The 17773-nt window shown below is 35.0% G+C and overlaps 1 protein-coding gene across 1 annotated transcript in view; it reads left to right on the top strand.

Moving 5' to 3' along the window:
- Window positions 1-17773, top strand: part of LOC149777824 (serine/threonine-protein phosphatase 6 catalytic subunit) — a 37492-nt gene that overhangs the window by 9493 nt on the left and 10226 nt on the right. The window contains exons 3-9 of the mRNA XM_089938884.1: window positions 2513-2578; window positions 4127-4194; window positions 5753-5826; window positions 10583-10662; window positions 11398-11517; window positions 13501-13590; window positions 17510-17567. Coding sequence (XP_089795010.1) covers window positions 2513-2578; window positions 4127-4194; window positions 5753-5826; window positions 10583-10662; window positions 11398-11517; window positions 13501-13590; window positions 17510-17567 — 556 coding nt within the window. The remainder of the gene's footprint in view (window positions 1-2512; window positions 2579-4126; window positions 4195-5752; window positions 5827-10582; window positions 10663-11397; window positions 11518-13500; window positions 13591-17509; window positions 17568-17773) is intronic.

Below are 17773 nucleotides of genomic sequence, written 5' to 3'. Positions count from 1 at the left end.
GGGATACATGTGTGACAAATATCTGCTCATATCTGAATGTTTTTTCCTATGGTCTTAACACCATCACGCTATCACATAAATTGTTTTATCATTGGCCAAAAATATACCCCAGTCTCAGTGTAAATGGATCCAAAGTAAAACGTACCAAAATAAGTAAGAATTCCCAATTTCCCCCACTAAAAATCCATGTATTACAAAATAGATGATGGCTACATAGGGCTAATGGACACAATCTTTGTTTGCTTTTTAGTTTGAGTAATGGAACTCATTTATCTGTTTTCAGTACTACAGTAATGCTAAAGATCATCAGAAAGCTGAACTATTATTACTTGCTGTAATTGGTACATTATTAAAGTACTGCTATAGATCTTTGGAGGGGCCCTCTGAGTGGCCAAGTTGTCTAAAACGCTCAACCTTCCGGATCACTGCCATCTCGCCACTGTCTGTGTGGGATCGATTCTCAGGCTTGGTATGTGAGAAAGCTTGCCAGTAGCTTCTCATGGGCCGGGGTTTTTCCAGGGTTCTTCTTCAACCAGTTATACTGGCCACCATGTATAGCCTATCTTGTGCTGAAAAATGACTTTAAACCCTATAGCAACAACAACAACAATAGATCATTGGAAAGCTATACTATTATTGCTTGTTCATAGTGGTACATTACAACAGTACTGCTAAAGATTCTTGGAAAGCTGTACTGTTATAGTTCAGTCATTTCATGCCGATTGCAGGCTGTGTGGAAAGGATTTTAATATTGGTCATGATTGCAAAACAAAGAAACCTTGAATTAGCTCGTTTTACAAAACTCCAATACTAAGGTAACTTATAACTTCTTTTTTGAAGCAGAACTAATAAATGCAAAGGCATTATTTACTGAGTTTTTAATAGAACATGGACTACCCCTAGCAGTAGAAGACTATGTTGGTCCTTGGTTCAAACAGATGTTTCCTGATTCCAAATATTTTAGAAAATATGCATCTGCAAGAACAAAATCATCTAATCTTGTTAGTTGTTTAGCAGAAGATAATTTGCTTAAAATTGTAGAAGCCATGAAAACCGGGCTGTTTAGTATTGCAACAGACAGAAGAAGAGATTATGATGACAAAAAGCTGCACCCAATCTGTGTAAGAGACTTTGACAATGAAAAGGGCAGAGTCAGAATGCTCTTCTTTTATTATCAGAATTAACAGTAGATTCCACTGGAGAAAGCATTTTTTATTTGCTTGATAATGCTTTGAATAAACATAAGTTGGCAGAACTATATGGGGTTTTCAGCTGATGTTTGATAATGCATCAGTGATGACTGGAATTAATAAAGGAGTTGCTTTCTATATTTTGAAAAATGTCTCCATCAGTGTACATATTAGGTTGTCCCTGTCATATGATGTACCATGCTGCAGGAAAGGCTGCTGATAAATTAGAAGGAGAATACTTGAAGTATCAAGTTGGCATTCTACCTGACAATGTACTTCATGCAGACAGAGTTGATGTGCAATGGCACCTTATTTCCCAGCTAAAAAACCTAATACAATGTAACTTGAAGATATATATTTCATCTTCTTTGTCAAGTTATGAAAGGAATATTGGTTCTTTACCATTCTAATGCTGACTTCAAGAGATTGTTCAGTATTGTTAAAAAAAACAATAAAACTGAATTCAGATCCAGGTTATGTAACCCAGCACTTGGTTCTCTACTTGTGTGCAAAACATTCATAATCTCAGTTGGTACAAGAGTGTTTTAAAATTCATTGAGAGACTGTTGCTTTTTAAAGCTCAAAGTGCTATACATGTATATGAAAATTTGAAGCAGTAAATGATGTTAAAAGACGAGAAGGGGTAAATAAACCATTTTGTACATATGCTCATTTAATTTTATTATGTTATATCCACATATACTCTTTTTCTGATTACTCTTCTTGTCCACTTGGATTAAACTTCTTCCTCACTAGGGGTTGGCATGTATGTACATGTATTGTTATTGTTAGAGGTTTATTTTTCTTCTTGTTTACATCAGTATTTGGTGGATTTTCGTCACTTTGTAAATAACATTTACTGGGGACACCAAAGATTTTTGCTTGCAGATAAAAGTGAGTCATTGTACAAAGTTTTCTCCAGACAGGAAAAGTCATTTTCTTTCAATATCTTGTATAGTCCTTCTGTCCTTGTCAGAGAGCTTAAGTCAGATGTACTTGTAGAACATTGGCTGAACTAGAAAATATTTTATTTATAGAATTGTCAGATTAGCAATCCAGTTGTCAAATATTCAAAGGGATTTTCATTGTGAATGGGATTTTTTGTAACTTTCTGTTTTTCCTTACCCCGCTAGCATGAAGTTTATTTATTTATGCTATGTGTCTGTGGCATGATGCTCCAGTGCTAGACATCACTATAAACTGCCATGCTGCAGGCATTGTAGCACTATGACTGAAAAATTTGTTAAAGGTTAGGTACGTTAAAAATCCAAATCATACACACACACATGTACATGGTAACTAATATACTTGTTCTATTTCAGTTCTATGATCTGATGGAGCTGTTCAGGACAGGAGGTCAGATGCCAGACACAAACTACATATTTATGGTTGGTATGCATATGTAATTAATATCCACTTGCATAGGCATACATTCAGCTTTGCCGCTGCAATTATTAAAAAGAAAGCCAATAAATGTAATGTTTCTAAGGCTGTTCCATTTAAACATATGCGCCACCCAGAGAATGCAGTTTTTCAAAAAGCTATATGCCAGGGTTCATTGATTTTAAAGAATTTATATTAAAATGATAAGAAAATTCTTAATTGCATCTATGGGTGACTACCCTACATTAAAAGTGCCTTCCCTGGGTCCCAGGTTTGTTTTACTGGAACAGCTCTTAAGAAGTGATGTTTAATTTCTTAGGGCAATGATTTTATTCATTAGAATCCCCCCAACCAAAAAAAAGAAAGAAAATTATTCAAATATTTAAAATATTCATATTCCAAGATCAGAATTATTTAATGATTTTCAGAATAGAAAATCTTTAAACAAAAATCCATTTCTCCAGGCTACATTTTTGTGACATTAAACCCATTAATATGCATCCTTCGTGTATATTAAATAGGGGAGATGAGTTTGTATTGTATTGCATATAGGACACAAAACAATTCTTACTCCCAAAGTGTGAATCTCATTCACAGACCATGGTGAATGTACATTCTTGTTATGTGTCAACTTCCACTCTTTTGGCACACAAATTGTTTGATGTGAATTTGGTGACCACACTTTTATGTTGTGCCAGCAGAAAAAAAATCATGTACTTTGTGATAGAATGTGATTTATATTCAAAATTGAAACTCTATGTTTTTTAGGATTGTACATTTTTACTTTTGTTTTATTTTGTAATATCATTTGAAGAATTTTGACTTCTTTACCTTATAGCTTTTTTTAAAATATCTTTTAAGAGTGCATGTTTACTTATGTTCATGTGTATTCCAAAAGATTTTAGCAGTTGCTTTGATTTCAAAAATTTTACTACCATATTTTTACTTTGCACTGTGTAGTCTAAACAGTGCTGATGTGCCATTAAACCATATGCATGACCATAAACTAACTCCCATTCTTGAAAGTGCAAGGACCATGTAGTAAACTGTCACATGGAGGAAGATCGTTGTGCTGGACTTTCATTTTCAGAGTCGACAGAGTTTTGTATGCACTCCTAACCTCTGTAATAATGACTCATTGCAAAGACTTGGTACTTTACTATTAGCTTTTGGAAGGACATTGTGCTGGAGTTGCCTTTTGAAAGGCAAGAACTTAGCAGGTATGCAAGTAAACAGAATCTCCATCTGTATAATGGTGACCCATTGGAGGCCAGACACTGGACTCCCAGCTCTTGAAAGAATATTGAGCTGGTCTTCAAGTTGTTTCTAAAAATGTGTAATAAGGACCACTACTATGGCCAGATATTGGACTCCAGGACTTAGAAATTTACATAGAATTCTATAAGTATCAAATTCTTGATCTGTATAAAGTGTCAAAGACCTATCCATCTCATCATTGCAGAGTTTAGGAATATAGAGTACTAGTTTCTTTGATTTGTTTTATATCAAGAGTGTTTGAAATAACACAAACTTTTTATGTTGTTATATTTCAGGGTGACTTTGTAGATCGGGGTTACTACAGTCTGGAGACATTTACACTTCTTCTTACACTCAAAGCCAAGTAAGTCACCACCTATCATGCAATATCAGTTACATTCATTATCCCCAAGGGTCTGACAAATTTCGAAATTAGATGGTAGGCAAGTGTGCTACTTGGGAAAGAAAATACTTCAAAAATATCTTAAATTGAATAATCCAGAAAATGTATTTTAAAGTGAGTAGTGTTGCTTCTCCCCATTTGTCATATTATAATTCATTAATAATTATTCTCCTTTGTGAAATCCTTTTATGTTTCCTTCCAAAATTAGAACAGATGATCCTGTCAGGTAGTATCCAAACTGGGCTGCCTGAACTCAGCATATGGAAGTCCAGATCCAATGTTCTTGTCACCCTTGAGTTGCCTGAACACAGCATATGGAAGTCCAGATCCAGTGTTCTTGTCATCCCTGAGTTGCCTGAACTCGGCATATGGAAGTCCAGATCCAGCTTTTTTAACAGTCCTTGGACTGCCTGAACCACACATAGTGAAGTCCAGGTCCAGCATCCTGGTAGTCCCTGAACTCGAGGCACAAGATTTTTTAGACCCCGATTTATAATGTTAAGTACCTGGTCGATGAAAAAAAAAAGTATTTTCTCCCTATTTAAATGATTGGATTAGTTAACTGCAGTTTAAAGTTAACTGACATTTTTACAGTTACGTAATTGGTAGGGGAGATTAAAAGTTTGGTTTCATTTTTATACCCCAAGAAGTAATATGTAGAGATAAGCATCCACCTGTCTGTAAGTCCATAAACATTTGTATTCAGGAGCATAGCTCTAAAACCATTCAGGTTATTTAAACTAAACTATACACATGTCAAGCAAGCTGCATAGACGTGCCTATCCTGCATGGATTTTCCATGTTCAGTGTTTGTTGAGTCTGCCGTGGTGTAAGCCCAGCATTACTATCACTGGCATTTGTGTATATGTCCAGCCATACATCTGTACACCTATCTGTTCCTCCAGACCATATATTAAAGTTGGTGTTCAAGTTTTATATTTGAAAAAAAAAAAGGCAGGTTTGACAGAAAGATGGTTATGCTAACATGGAAACATAGTCGTAAAAGCAGTATTTAATTTGACATTTGTAGCCTAATAATGAGAATGCATACCAAGCGTACTTTTAGTACGAATCTTTACATAAGAGGGAACTGTGGGAATAGACAACTCTTTTAAATTATACTACTGAGCAAATGGTGGAATACATTTATGCTTTCATAGTTACATATTTTCACAATTTTCAAGTTTAGAATTAGCCTTCTTGTCTTCAAATTTGAACTGCAATGCCTTAGGGCTGTTCCAGTGAAATATAGTTGGGACACCCAGGAAGGCACTGTCATTATGGAGTAGCCACCCATAGATGCAATTTGTAATTTTGTATTATTTTCAAAATGAACTTTGAGTAATCAGAGTACCCTGGAATATATTTTTTAATTTACAAAATGCATTCTGTGTGTACCATATATGTTAAGATGTAACAGCCCTTATTCCATAATAATATTTTGAGAAAATCTATTCTTTTTCTGTAGCAGTAATTGCATTTTCTTTTCAGCATAAGCTAAATTTTTCTTTTCTTTTAGATGGCCAGATAAGATAGTGCTACTAAGGGGAAACCACGAGAGTAGACAAATTACCCAAATATATGGTTTTTATGGTGAGTTTCCAAATGCATTTCCAGGTTTCATTTTCAGTGTACTGCTTTTTATTGGCAGATTTATGCTCAAATTTCAAACATGGCTTGGATTCATCAGTGGAACTTGAGGCTGGACTTGTACACAGAAATCAGGTTACATTTTCACCAGCATTAGTCTGGAACAAAGACAGAAAAATCTGAGTCCAGCTTAAAAGGAAATTGTCCAGTCAGGTTGCTGGATTCTGAACCAACATAAGATACTTTGATGAAATCGTGATCTGATTGGTTGAAATTTAAGTCTTAACTTAAAATTCCACCAGTAAAATTCCTCAGTGTTCAGATTTAAACTTGAAGATATGTTGGTAAAGTTGGGACCCATCTCTGAAGAAAATTCATTGATGTAATAAAATTTGAGAGCCATGGTAGTTCAGTCGATGCGGGGCCCCAAGTGGCCGAGTGGTCTAAAGCGCTGTCCGTCACGGATCACTGCCATCTCACCTCTATCTGCGTGGGTTCGAGTCTCGGGCTCGGCAAATGTGGATATGTGAGAAAGCTTGCCGGTAGCTTCTCGTGGGTCGGTGGTTCTTTCTGGGGTTTTCCCGGTTCTTCCTCCACCATTAATACTGGCCGCCATGTATAGCCTATCTTGTGCTGAAAAATGGCGTTAAACCCTATAACAACAACAACAAAAAAAAAAAAGTTCAGTCGATGCAATGTAAGATTTTTAGTCCAAAGATCATGGGTTCCATAACTGCCCAGGCCAGCTAAGCTTTGGCACATGGAAAGGGTACTTAGTTACATTTCGTCAGCATGATATAGCCTACAGCATGCTCAAATTCCATTTCAGAATTAATAAAACAACCAACTGTTACGTCACACTTTAAGTAACATTTAGTTGTCAGAATTTGTGGAAATTTCTACCAGGTTCCCATCAATTCTATTGATCTGTTGCCTGGGTGCCTGATCAAAGGGAAATTGTACTAAATGAGAACCTGAACTGTTTTGTTGTAGGTTCATGCATCAACCCCCAAGAGAGTTCTAAGCATAATTTATTCCTAATATAAGTGGCAAAGAGCATAATCTGAGCATAAAGAGAGCATTCTGTATATTACATGCCATAATTACAGAAAACTATATGAAAACTTGCATATTTATTTTTTGACATGCATTTATTATTGCTACTTACCAGGATCTGCAACATTTTTGTAACAAATTGGCTAAAACAATGTGGATTAGTAGTTAATAAAAGAGTTTAGACACAAAAGAAATGTATAAATTATTTAACACTCACTTTAACTAGTCTGCATATCTACAGTAACGTCAGCGAATAGTAGTAAAGGTCATATATAATGACTGTTGTAGTATCCTCGACCTGCCATGGTTTGTCCCTTTACGACAGTATGGTGCAACATGTTTTTAAGTTTAACAAAATCCTTCTCTAATAACATTTTTCAGTCATATAACATACAACAGTCACATCGATACAGCCCATTTTTTTATGATATCTGGCACCATTTATTTTCAGTTTAGGCTGGTCTGCTATGTATGTAGTATCAAAATAGAATGAATCTATGACAAGTGGTTTCACATTCAAGAATCCCGTCTGTTTTCTTTGAACTGTTTCAAGTAAAATTAATATTTACAGACATGGTCAATTTATATTAGATTTTTTTCTTAGTTTTATTAAAAAACAAAGATGTACCTTTTATTTAAATATTTCAGTGAAAATTTCATTCTGTATAGTTGTCCATTTCATTCCTTTTTTTCCTAACATTATATAAGAAGTGCATGTTATGGTAACAAAGATTTTATGTTGCCTTTGCCATGACAAAAGTGTCTTGGGTTTCCTGCTAATAAAAAAAGAGTCTAGTAAACAAACGTGAATTGTGGCCCTGATGAGAACAGCTAATACTTGCTCCAGGGCCACAAACTTGAGGCAGAAATGGCTTTAGTTAAACCGGACATTTATTTCGTGCTATCTTTTACTTGTATAATAGTATGTATTTAAATTTTATTCTGTCAGATATTTCTTAATCGTTACTTGCTGATGACGAAAGATACTGACCTAGTTAATGTCATCAGTATCTCAAAACAACAACGTTTAAGTTGCGAGCAAAATGGTGCACGAATCGTGGACAGGCACAAAGTTAGGATGGTCTAGCTTGAAATATTAGCATTGATTCTTAAATAGGTCACGCGATAAAGTAGAGAAGTGTCCTCCCTTGTATTATTACATAGTACACGTATGACAAGAAAATTGTAAGCAGTCATACGAGCCCCTGTGATGACGAATAATTGTGCACACAACATGAGCCTCGATGGTACACTTAAGACTTCCCCAGGGGCCCCGAGTGGTCTAAAGTGCTCTCCGTTAGGGATCACTGCCATCTCACCTCTGTCTGATGATATTTCAGCATGTGTATTGCTGAGAGGGAGTGCCAAACACACAATGGCCATGCTAATTGTAATATTTGAACATGTCTGTGTTAGCTACTTTTGAGATTGAGCTCTACATTAATGATTTATTCTGATGCTGGATAGTGTTACTATGTCGAAGGGTGTTGTAACATCTGGAATTACTAATTGTTGAGATTTGTTTTAGCTAAGCATAACATTTTCCACCTTGCTGCTGTGCTTCACATTGTGACAGTCTGTCAGACTGGTGTTGTAAAATTTAGTTTTACAGGGCTTTGTTCACTTTGCCAACAGCTTATCCTTTCCAGATACACAGCTGTGTTTCAGTTCTGTGACTTCAGAGATGAATCATGCTTACACACTTCCATCTACTGAAGTAATCATGTTTTGTGTGTTTATTGGGTGGTGATGCTGTGCAGGTACACCGGCATATTGTAATATTTGTACAGTGCATCACAGTATTTTGTATCGATACAAGATATTTCTCAGCAAAATCTATAGTATACACATTTCTCTCCCAATTTTAAGTTTGAGGTTGATAGTTCTTTATTTAGTCACGTTTGTTGTCAAATCTTCCTTTGCCAGAGAATACACTATGACTGTCTCTTTTTCAAATCTCACAGGTAATAGTGTAATATGATGTGATTTGGATTTTTAACTTAGCTTTAACAATTTTTCAGTTATATCGCTACAGTGTCTGCAATGTGGCAGTTAATAGTGATGTCTAGCACTGGGGCATCATGCCACAGACATGTAGCATGATGTCCCACCCAGTTACATTATCCTGACACCGGGCAGACCAGTCCTAACACTAACCTCATAATGCTGAACGCTAAATTAGGCATCTGTTAGTACCATTTTTGTAAGTCTTTGGTATGACTCTGCTGGAGATCAAACCCATGACCTCCCGCATCTGAGGCGGACGCTCTAACCACTAGGCCACTGGAGTGGTTGACATGTAATTGATTACTTTAATACTTTAATCTAGAGTGAAAGCAATGAAACCTAAAGTTGTTAAATTCTGTATTAGTATTGTATTCATACAATTGATTGCACCAAGGGCAAGTAAATACTGTTGATATAAAATCATGTAGAAAATGAACAAGATTTTAGACAAGTCTAACAGACTATGTTACACTACCAGTAACATAAAATGAAAAAGGAACTAACAAAGAATGCAGTTGAAAGTGAGAATTGCAACCATTCCATATCATTGCCAGAATATCTATTATAAACAAATACGATTGAACAAAAATATATATGCTGTTTATACTTAAGAACAAAATCATGCACATAAACACTTCCGAGTTAAAAAGAAAGAAAAAAACACAAAATAGAAGTGTTTAAAAAAACTGCAGCATTTCTTTTGTACTTAAAATCTTTTTACCAATACATCACAGCAGTTGTTGAAGAACTAGTAACAGAATATGCCAAAGGCAAAGTGTTGGTGCTCTTCGTAATTAGACAACCACTGCCAGGAGATTTTGCTGAGATGTTGGCAAATTTTATGCATTGTACGTGGCAGGGAAACCATTAACTCAGTTAATGGGGCCCCGAGTGGCCGAGTGGTCTAAAGCGCTCTCCGTTACGGATCACTGCCATCTCACCTCTGTCTGCATGGGTTCGAGTCTCGAATTCGGCCAATGTGGGTATGTGAGAAAGCTTGCCAGTAGCTTCTCGTGGGTCAGTGGTTCTTCCTGGGGTTTTCCCTGGTTCTTCCTCCACCATTAATACTGGCCGCCATGCATAGCCTATCGTGTGCTGAAAAATGGCGTTAAACCCCACAACAACAACAACAACAACTCAGTTAATTAGCTTCTGTAACTGTGTCAGATGAACAATTAAGGTTCTTCAGTAGTGAAGAATAATAAAACCAGCTTAGTGGCTGAATTAGTTGAGATAACTATAAATGTTTTTTATCCTTTTAATCGTACGATGCTATGTAAGAATTTATTATTTGACACGAGACCTAACATCTTCCATCAACAATAAGTTTATATTCTGATATTTTAAATATTTAATATAATACACAAAATAATTGGATATAATATAATTAAGAAAGTTGTGTGAATATTTGATGACATGAGTATAAGTTCGGATATTTGCACAACATAGTATAATTAATTGTTACATTGGTAACTATTAATACATGTTAAGCAAAGTTGCAATCCATCCATACAAGGATTAACAAGGAAGTGCCATTTATGAGTTGCTTCCTTGCCCAAGATTCATTAAATTTAATAAGGTCTTCTCAAATAGAGCAAATCTCCAATAACATCAACCTAAATGTCAGCAACAGATGCTTTCTTATTTATCATGCTTTTATTTCTAAATGGTGTATAAAGTTTTAGTTATTTTTCAGATGAATGTCAGACAAAATATGGGAATGCCAATGCTTGGAGGTACTGCTGCAAAGTCTTTGATCTTCTAACAATAGCAGCGGTAAGAGATTGTCAACCATTTTAGTATTGGCTGACAAGAACACCTACATTCTCATCAGAACTCACTTCACTTTGTATCACTGTTTCGTATTTTATAGTTCTTGAAATTGAAAAGTCCATACAATTTTGTGATCAAATATAATACCAAGAACTAGGCACAAGGATGTTTAATTGTGAAATTTAATTTTGTCTTGAGCTGCTAAATGGTAACCACTGTAGTTTAGTTAGTAGCGTGTTGAACTTATAAATCAAGGGTAGCAGGTTAAACACCCACTCAAGTCAGCTTTGTTCGTTCATTATGTCCTTGGGAAAGGCACATAGCTTCCATTTCCTTTGCATCATAATGCCAATAATTTTTTTCAGATTGCCATTAGAATTAACAGACATAATTTGCTAAATATTTAGTGAATAATTTTTGTTACATTTTTTTTTGGTTGCCTTTTTTTATTGGACACTATTGTACAGTAAATCAAACTACTTTAGGGAAATTTTGTTTGCAGTTTGTTAATTGAACCTATGTTTTAGTAAACTGTTTGCTGTTTACTCAGTGACAATTAACTTGCTACAAACTTATGTTGAAGTTGATGTGAATCACATGTCACTTGTCTGACCACATGCTGAATTTATGCCAGTTTTATGCTCATGAGCATTAAATACAATTTTAATGTAGTTTGCATGTCATTGACAAAAAATAATATATTTTTACGTATATTTTTATCATTATTTTCACTTTCAGATTATAGATGAATGTGTTTTATGTGTTCATGGAGGTCTTTCTCCTGACCTGAAAACCATTGACCAGATTCGGACTATTGACAGAAACCAAGAGATTCCACACAAAGGCGCCTTCTGTGATATCCTTTTTTGTCTTGGCTGCATTTGGAAGACACATTTAGCACATTTTAATGGCATTGTCATTGTTGTTATCTCTCTTACTGCCATATATATGAAGATTTAATTTTTGCCTCTAGCTGCATTTAAAAATAAAATCACATTTACAGTGGTGAAACTTATCTATAACAGTAATTCTTACTGCTGGAAATTGTCAATCACATGAGTCTCTTTTGTAGGCACAAGTGATATCACTAACACTCTGTAATGAACTCTTTTTTTTTCCTTCTAAACTTTGCCTATATTTCATCATAGGAAATAAATTGTGAGGAATTAACATCCTCAAAATGTATGTCAGATTTGCCTATTTTAATTCCTGTGGAGACTATAAATTATTTTTCTTACCTTGGACGTGGTGTTCTTGATTTTTGTTCATTCCTTGTGTATGTCACAGAAGTCATAATTGTTTTTGCTGGATTACATTTTAATGATTTCATGTATTGTAGTTAATTTGGTATCAGGCTGGATATGAAGAAGACCAAGGTCATGCTTTATATTCAGATTTTCTTTCAAAAGGAGTTACTCCCCCTGTTTGATACAGCAGTTTGCCCTTTTATGTGAAGCCAAAGTTTCTTTATACCATACTGTCAGGGGCATTTGTGTTTCTGGAAACATCTTGTTGAAGAATGCAGCAGCAAAATAGTTGAAACATAGCTTTACAGCAGTTTTCAACATAATTCAATATTATTATTTATAATAATAATAATATTTCACAATTGTCTTTTTCTCCAGTATACATTAGTTGGCAAGTTAGTGTTATAGTATGTTATGAACCCTTTCCTGAGATATTTTGATGAACAGTTTTTCCCATATCTGCCTTATATGAGAAGCTGTTAATATCCATTGAAGAATTTTATCATATTTATACCACTTGGTGGAAAGCCTTTGCATCACATGCCTAGAGACATGGTCACTGCTATAGTACTGACAAGGTGAACAAAACAGACCTGCCAAACATTATGATTTTGCCACAAGACTTACGAAAATGACCCTTAAAATACAGATTTACAGAATGAATACAAAAACTATGGAAATAAGATTGTAAAAGTAAAATCTGGATTATTGGCTCATCCTTGCTTGATTTGGATTTGGGTTTCATGTGAAATTTAGTGGAATTAACCAGAGAACCAGACTAGCTTTACAGTAATACCTCAAATGCTTTAAACTCCACATATATATTTTTATGCAAGGTGTCTTCATGATCCAACTGTTGATTATAGAAATTTTTTAAAAATAACCCAACAAATGGTATATTTTGAAGATGGAAGGGAAAATAAACTTTAAAATGTTTTAATGATCAGTACAATAGAGTTAAAATGAATATTCAGATTCTTGTGAATAAAAGCAGGAAAGGACATAATAACATTTATTGGACATCACATTTGATTTGAGTATGTCTCATGACAGGAGATATGATTGCCATTGCCATGTGAAATAGAAAAAATTTCCAAGAATTATATCAAGTTGAGACATGGCAACAAGCCATTGAGCTGTATAGGGTTTGTAACTGAAGTTTGTGCAACTGTACTTGAGGTAAATAAGGTATGTGTACTTTACAAACTATTCAGTTGAACATAATATTTATCATCACTGCATCAGTTTCAAATACTGAAAATTTGAAATCTGATTTTTGTTTTTCAAGATTACAATAGCAGTACATGATATTTTGTTACACTACGGGAAAATGGTCAAACTCAACTGCCTGATAGCGACAGTCTTGTTAAGGATAGCAGGTCTGATAACATCAGGTTCACTTGGACCGTGTGTTTATTTATCAATAGCTGTTTATATTTTTCCATATGTTAGTGTCCATGGTAGTCTTACATCTGGTGTTGTTAGTCTTGTTTGGGTTGGCAGGTCTGACCATATTAGGATCACTTGGACCTTGTTTATTAATTTGTAACTTATGTGTTTTACCATATATTAATGTCCTTAACTAGTCTTACATCTGGTGTGGTCTGACCCAGAAGATGTAGACACTTGGGCCATCAGCCCGAGGGGAGCAGGATGGCTATTTGGTGCTAAAGTTACAAATGAGGTAAGACACCGTAATTTACAAGTCATTATCCTCAGATTCTTTGACCCATTCATTTTTATGTCTGTACAGTAACTTGATTAATTTTAATAGGATTAAATTAAATTTGTTGTGTAGCTTGATATTGATAGGACCTTGGCTGAGATCACTTGTAAGCAGTTTAACTTATTTATCAGACCTGCCAAAACTCACAATTTTGGCATGAATTTCAGGACTATCAGTAGTGAGCCATGGATTCATGCCACATACACACAAAAATCACGAATTCCCCAATTCTCAATCGGCTAAAATCGGGAATAAAATATAACTTTTATCCCGTTGAGTGTTAGTCACAATATCAGCAGTGGTCACTGATGCCAATAATGGTCATCACAATATCAGTAGTGGTCGCTGATGCCAATAATGGTCGACACAATATCATAAGTGGTCACTGATGCCAATAATGGTCATGTACTACTAAGCACGATGTTAGTAAAACTGAAACAGATTCTTAGTTTGCCTTGTGGCAATCATTTTAAAGTATATAATCTATATTTAGAACCGAAGTTTTACAAATACATGTGAAGAAAACTGGGGCCCAACTGGATTTTAAAATAAAATGGCATATGTACTTTCTCATAGCAACTGTAATTTTTTTAAACTAACACTAAATGAAAATAGCTTTTTCGATTGTAGGAATTTTTTTAGATATTGTAAGATTAGCATTTACCATAATTTGCTTGAGTTCATATTTTTCTACACATGGGCAGACACCACCGATTGTTAACCATTCGATGTCTCATCTTTTGGATTTATACCATTTCATAATTAAGCTACACTACTGTTTCACCTCCAAGGAAAAAGAAATGTATTCCACAATAAGTGAAGTATAAATTGGAATACATAAACAAATTTACCTTGCATTCAGCCACCAAACATCGATGTTCATTGTGCTTTTTTGCACGGTGTTCCACGAATTTTGGAATTGCAAATGTGCACATGGGCTCTTTTTGTTGCTTGCAATTTACCTGTCGTAAATCTACTATATTGTAATATTATTATATAGTACAGGTATGACAAATAAATTGTAAGCAACAATACAAGCCTCTGTTTGCATGTGGCAGAGATGTGAAAAAGCACACTGTTGGTGAAAAGCACATAGATATTGAGAACATTTAGAACTCCCAGCAGATTTCAGCTCTAGAATACTTCAAGTCTTTTTCTCAAGACCTGCAAGCTACCATTGCTGAAGTTTCTTGTTGAACATAACCTGCCTTTCTCTGTTGGAGATCAGCAAGATTGACAGAGAAAGAGTATATTCTATTGTACGGAAAAATAAAACAGTCTTTATGACCTCCTTAGGTGCTGAAAATTTGCAACAATTTTAGCCCCCAAGATCCACCACAGCACCATATGACAAATAGCGTGAAGTTTGTGTATATTGGTAAATTTGGCTGTATATAAATTTGTACATGTAATTAGTGCAAATAATGGGTTTTAGTTTTATTTGGGGATTTTCATATAATGTAATACTGGCAATTAAAGTAGATGGAGCCAGTGTTATGGTATAATTTTTCACTAATTTCACTGTTCAAAATTCACTAATTTGTATCCCTCTTTCCACTAATTGTGAGTCTGGAGGGTTGGCAGCTCAGGTTATATCACCTGATCATCAGATCCACTTACTTTTGCATCTACTCATGAATGACTCCCTTGATGCAAGTTTCTGTTTTTTAAAACAATTTACCTTGAAATAAGTTTTAACAGTGGCCCATTTGTTTATGTAACAGTTTAACAGTTATGACTTCTGTTTGACTTGGGAAGGTTAATCTTTTTTTTTTTTAATCTCTAGGTGTCAAAGACCAGAAAATCTTTTGGGATGGTCTGTTTTCCATTGGCCTACACCAGTTTGTTGTTGCTACTCCTAAGCTACCTGGTTGATTGCTACAAAACTTTATATTCACATTCATTCCAATGTCAAGTTCATCCTAATGAAAATGGTGTTGCTCACATATCCAGTATGGCCACCACAGCAGTCACCTAGCTACTCCATCTGAGTGGATGTAATTTTACTACACGAGTTCGTTTGGTCCAAAATGAAAATGGTGCCAATCTAACAATATGACTGCCATAGCAGCCATCTTGAAAATCTTGTCAGTACTCCTCTGAATGGAAGGTCATATGAGCATGATAGTTTTCATGAGATGACTTCTTATGACATTTAGATGGAAAATTGTGTTGCCCAGACATTCATTATGGCAAAAGCTTACCACTGCTCCACCAGAATGGATGATCATATCAACATTTGGTTTCTCTAAAGGACTTAATATGATGTCTAATTTGTTCTAAGTGAGAATGGTACTGATGTGACATCCGATATGGTCACCACAGGAGCCATCTTGAAAATCCTGTTATTGCCAAGAAACAGTCATATCAGAATGGGGTTTTAACCAGTAGACTTAGTTTGGAGACTAGTTCATCTTAAATAAGAAATTTGCCAATCTGATAGCCATTTTAATGACCATCAGAAAATTTTTATTGCAGCTCCTCTTTGATTGAAAGTTGTATCGACTTAAGGTTTTCACCAAAAGATTTATGATTTCTAGTTGGTGCTGAACAAAGATGATGCTGATGTGACATCTTGCATGCCCACCATGGCAGCCATCCTAATAATTAGTTATTGCTACTTTCCTAAATTGAAAGTCATCTGCATGGGGTTTTCTCCAGAACACTAACAATGATATTTAGTTTGTCTGGAATGAAATATGGCTACCATTGAAGTAGCTTTCTTGAAGAGCTTCTTGTCACTTCTGATTAATAGAAAGTCATAATGAAATATAATTTTTACCAGAAGACTTTTAATGGTGTCTAGTTGGTCCTGAACGAAAATGATCCTTTTCTGATGCGGCTACTGTGGGTACGTGGGAAAGCCTGCCAGTAGCTTCTCGTGGGTCGGTGGTTCCTTCCTCGGTTTTCCAGGGTTCTTCCTCCACCAGTTATACTGGCCGCCATGAATAGCCTATATTGTGCTGAAAATGACGTTAAACCCTAGAACAACAACAACAACCTTTTCTGATGCCATCTTGAATATCTTAACACTACTCCTCTAAAATTGATAGTCATAGCAACATAGTGATTTCACTAAAAGACTTCTTATGATATATAGTTGATTCTACATGAAAGTAAAGCACCTAAGACATTCAATTCCCCATTACAATGAACATATTAAAAATCATGTGACTCATTCTTCAGAATGGATGGTCATACTGGGGTTTTCACTAGAAGTCTTGTCACTAATTCTCCTGAATGGGTGGTCATATTGGCATGGTGTTTTCACCAAAAGGCTTGTCATTCATTTTCTTGTAATGGATGGTAATATTGGCATAAGGTTTCCACCAAATGCTTTCAAATGATCTTACATCCCATATTGCTGCCAGAGGGGCTAATTTAAAAATAGAATCACACAAGATTATCAGAGAATGTTTCTGCTCTTGGCAGTTCAAATGAAGAAATGGTTTTATCTTGAGTTTCAAGCAAGTTCTTTTCGAACAGTAGAGCAACATTCCCTTCTAGGGACTCTTTGTTTAAATTACACCAATTGTGGACACATTTCTGATTGTTTCACAGTGTACATGCAGACACACCATTTTCCACAAAACACTTCTGACCATTAGAGAACTGAAATAATTAAAGTTTGTACTGTAAAAGCTGGCTCATTCTGTCCAGATTGTTTGGGTCTTTTGTTTTAATGTTAACGTATGTAAAAGTTTTCTTGCTTTTCATATGAGCATGTTTGTTTTATTTGTTTAGCTGATGTGTTAATTGTTTGGAAGCAAACTTAATTCATAAAAGATGTTCAAATTACAATTATATGAAAATTATGTGTTCAAATAGCCATCATTCCTTGCCATTTGCTTACATTTTTTATTTTTATTTTTTACAGTTTGTTCACATAAATGGTTTGAAGCTGATTTGCAGAGCACATCAACTGGTCCATGAAGGCAAGATATAAGTTTATGTTTTTTTACAACCATTTAACTTTTTAACAGTGGCCCAGAAAAAAATTAACAGAATATATTTACAGAGAGATCATTAGATAATTTAGCTAAGGGTCATAATGTAAACTGGTTACTTAAATATTTTAACTAAGCCACTCTTGTAAAATGAAGAATAATTTATTATATATTTGATAATGGGATTATTAAAT

The sequence above is a fragment of the Sinohyriopsis cumingii genome, chromosome 17 (genome assembly GCF_028554795.1).
Source record: "Sinohyriopsis cumingii isolate HCF-2022 chromosome 17, ASM2855479v2, whole genome shotgun sequence".
Taxonomy (NCBI): Eukaryota; Metazoa; Mollusca; class Bivalvia; order Unionida; family Unionidae; genus Sinohyriopsis; species Sinohyriopsis cumingii.
The sequence above is the reverse complement of the archived record's forward strand: the minus strand, read 5'-3'. Positions and strand labels throughout refer to the sequence as shown.